The sequence below is a fragment of the Limulus polyphemus genome, unplaced genomic scaffold, assembly GCF_000517525.1.
Source record: "Limulus polyphemus unplaced genomic scaffold, Limulus_polyphemus-2.1.2 Scaffold11213, whole genome shotgun sequence".
Classification (NCBI taxonomy): Eukaryota; Metazoa; Arthropoda; class Merostomata; order Xiphosura; family Limulidae; genus Limulus; species Limulus polyphemus.
This window is the reverse complement of record NW_013676823.1, coordinates 45-3,955: the sequence shown is the minus strand read 5'-3', so window position 1 is coordinate 3,955 and position 3,911 is coordinate 45. Positions and strand designations below refer to the sequence as shown.

General features: G+C 31.3%; 1 protein-coding gene across 1 annotated transcript in view; it reads left to right on the top strand.

Annotated features, from left to right (window-relative positions):
• Nucleotides 1–3,676, top strand: part of LOC106476682 — a gene marked incomplete at its 3' end in the record, with an annotated part of 13,482 nt that extends 9,806 nt beyond the window's left edge. The window contains exons 5-7 of the mRNA XM_013937316.2: nt 354–568; nt 2,827–3,076; nt 3,354–3,676. Of these exons, the coding sequence (XP_013792770.2) occupies nt 354–568; nt 2,827–3,076; nt 3,354–3,676 (788 nt within the window). The remainder of the gene's footprint in view (nt 1–353; nt 569–2,826; nt 3,077–3,353) is intronic.
• Nucleotides 3,677–3,911: the final 235 nt, after the last annotated feature.

The window sequence follows — 3,911 nt, the reverse complement described above, 5'->3', positions numbered from 1 at the left end:
TTTAGTATATATTAATACGTTGGTTATTTTGTAGTAAGAAATATTGTTATATCACGTAAACATTGTTTAAGAAACATTCATTGTTATATCACGTAAACATTGTTTAAGAAACATTCATTGTTATTTTATATGAACATAATTTAAGAAACATTGTTAAGAATGTATTTTAATTTCTTGATTTTAATTAAATCAAGTACGACAGTGTTAGCTTCAAATAGTAATTTTGAGCTTGTTTCTGATATTTAATATTACAGAGAGAGAGAGAGAAAATACTAATTAATATTAGAGCAGGCATAATATTCCCTAATCAAATGTAGCATCATACCTGATTCTCCTCATTTGTTGATAAGTAGGAGAAGAGTGGCGGAAAAGATATCTCGCCAGCCGAGATCATGGCACCCATCTCCTTACGTGTCTGAAGATGAAGACGATCAAACGTCAAGAGAAGAAATGAAAACCAAAATTAAGAACGAGATCGCTCGACGTCGACAACGTCTAGAGGAAGACTGTAGATTGTATGACCAATTACATAAGATAGCTAGAGAAAGAGATACGGGAAAACAAACAGGTGAACAAGTCTTTTGAATAAAATCATGATAATTGTCTCCTACCTATCAGCCACAACAAACTAAATGATGAACAGTTAATATATTTTACAACAAAATTAAGTTTTCTTCTGAAAGCGACTGGTAACTTAATAAAAATGTAGCACAGAAAACATTTTGACGTGATGTATTGTGTAAAACATCTTGACATCATGTTTATTGTTAATGTATAAAACATCATTACGTTAACAGGTGTTAAAGTGATATTTTGTTGTTGTGTAAAACTTCTGAATTCACGTATTTTGTCACTGTGTGAACAACTTGACGTAACGTATTTTGTTATCATGTAAATTATCTTGACGTGACGTATTTTGTGACTTGTAAACGTCGTGACGTGCTAGCTATATTTTGACCAACGTCAACTTTCTCAAGTTGTTTACAATAAGTTGATTTCCGTGGAACTGAAACACCACCCTATTGATTTATTATATGTTGGTATATACCCTATTAATACTGATTGACTACACACGTATATTGATTTGTTATATGTTGGTATGTACCCTATTAATACTGATTGACTACATACGTATATTGATTTGTTATATGTTGGTATGTACCATATTAATATTGATTGACTACATACGTATATTGATTTGTTATATGTTGGTATGTACCATATTAATATTGATTGACTACACACGTATATTGATTTGTTATATGTTGGTATGTACCCTATTAATATTGATTGACTACACACGTATATTGATTTATTACATGTTGGTATGTACCATATTAATACTGATTGACTACACACGTATATTGATTTGTTATATGTTGGTATGTACCCTATTAATATTGATTGACTACACACATATATTGATTTATTACATGTTGGTATGTACCATATTAATATTGATTGACTACACACGTATATTGATTTATTACATGTTGGTATGTACCATATTAATATTGATTGACTACACACGTATATTGATTTGTTATATGTTGGTATGTACCATATTAATACTGATTGACTACACACGTATATTGATTTGTTATATGTTGGTATGTACCATATTAATACTGATTGACTACACACGTATATTGATTTGTTATATGTTAGTATGTACCATATTAATATTGATTGAATACACACGTATGCTGATTTGTTATATGTTGGTATATACCCAATTAATATTGATTGACTACACACGTATATTGATTTATTATATGTTGGTATATACCCTATTAATACTGATTGACTACATACTTATATTGATTTGTTATATGTTGGTATGTACCATATTAATATTGATTGACTACACACGTATATTGATTTATTATATGTTGGTATGTACCATATTAATATTGATTGACTACACACGTATATTGATTTGTTATATGTTGGTATGTACCTTGTTAATACTGATTGACTACACACGTATATTGATTTGTTATGTGTTAGTATGCACGTTACTTAGCTACTGCGTATCACACGAATTAAATGATATTGTTTACTTATAGGGCTTTAGACCCTAGGCATTAGCTCTTTTGAATACAAGATTGTATACTATCAAAATCGTGTACTTACATATGGATTTTTACACTAGGATAAAACTACAGCAGTCTTGAAATGTCTATGAAAAGTGTAACTTTCATCATGATTTGCATATTTTTATTTTTTATATAAATATAGCGTTTATCGTGACAATCGAGGAAGGAGGCAGTGTTGTAAGCTGTATTTTGAATAAAAATAATATTCATACTGACTTGTAAAATAAATTTTTCATAAATTTTAGTCCGTATGCTTTATTTGTAATAATATAATTTAAAATCAAGGAATTTTGTTAACCAAACTTGAGTTATTTAGTATCTTAAATTTGTACTCCTGATTATATTCCTGATTGAGGATTTTTTATGAGTCATTAGATAAATATTGAGCCAGTTTTAACGAAATCGGTGTAGAAAATAAAAGTAAAAAAAAAAGTAATGACCCAGCAATTTATGTCACCGATATGCCTTTTGTACTTTTTATGTAATAATTGTTAAACGCCTATAAATTATTGTGCTTTGTTTTAATTGTATAATTCGCTCCCTCTCCTTGCAGCCCAACGTTAAGTATTAGGGTTTATAACGCTAAAATTCAGCGTTCAATCCCTGCGGTAGGCAGAACAAATGCAATCAATTTTTCGGCATCATGCTTAACGAGAACTTAATCTATTCTTTAATTCAACTTACCATGGATACCAATAAAATATTGAATTTGATTTTGGTTATGTAGGGTATCCACCGAGTCAGTCAACAATGTGTGGTGCATCTTCCAGCATTGGTTGTGGTAGTGAAACGTATCGCCCTAGTCACAATTACCAAATACGCCCTTCTGATACCGGAAGTACAAGGAACGTCCTTAAAGCAATTGACGAAATATTGAAGAAAGGTATCGTCAGATGTATTCCTACTTGGTCAACTGAACGTAGCGGAGACTCAAAGCCCCTATATACAACAGCGCCATCTGCCTATTCGCTCTCGAGGTAAGTTAATTAAAATATTACTTTCGGCTGAGAATTTACTTTTATACATTTCATGTTTTAAACTGTTATTTTCATGTTATTTTTTGTTACTTTATGCAGTAATTATTATACTGAATACTCAAAACATAGACTTTAATTTCGGTTTTTTCACTATACCGTAGAATGGTTCTTTTATCAGATAGTAATAAATAAATAAATATTTATGTTTATCTTGTCTGGTTTGTTTTAAATACTTACCAAAATTACTTTATTTATCAACTAAAATATATATTTACAGCTACGAGTATTTAACGCACACTGGTGCTGGCCTCAAGCGGCCTGCTAACGAACAACTTGCAAGATTTCGAGAAAAGCATATAGAAGACGAAAACATAGAAATAATAGATTCATCGTTTAGCACTGAAGAATTAGCCAGTAAAAGTGCTAGAATACTGCCCCAACGACACCCTCGATCTGAGTGTATGTCAGATGTGAAGAAAATTGATACCCCTGGTGGTAATAAAGAAATCACCCCTGCCATGCCTTTGTTGCCCGACTTACCAGCACGTTCTCGTAAACTTCTAGAAAACCTTGGATGTTCATCGGTTGTTAGTCAGGATGGTAAGCATTCGTATTCCTCGTGTAATTTACATATTCATCTATTGTTAACCAAGATGGTAAGACGTTGTATTCCTCTGGTACTTTACATATTCGTCTACTGTCAACCAAGATGGTAAGACGTTGTATTCCTCGTGTTATTTACATATTCATCTACTGTTAACCAAGATGGTAAGACGTTGTATTCTTCTGGTACTTTACATGTTCATCTATTGTTAACCAAGATGGTAAGACGTTG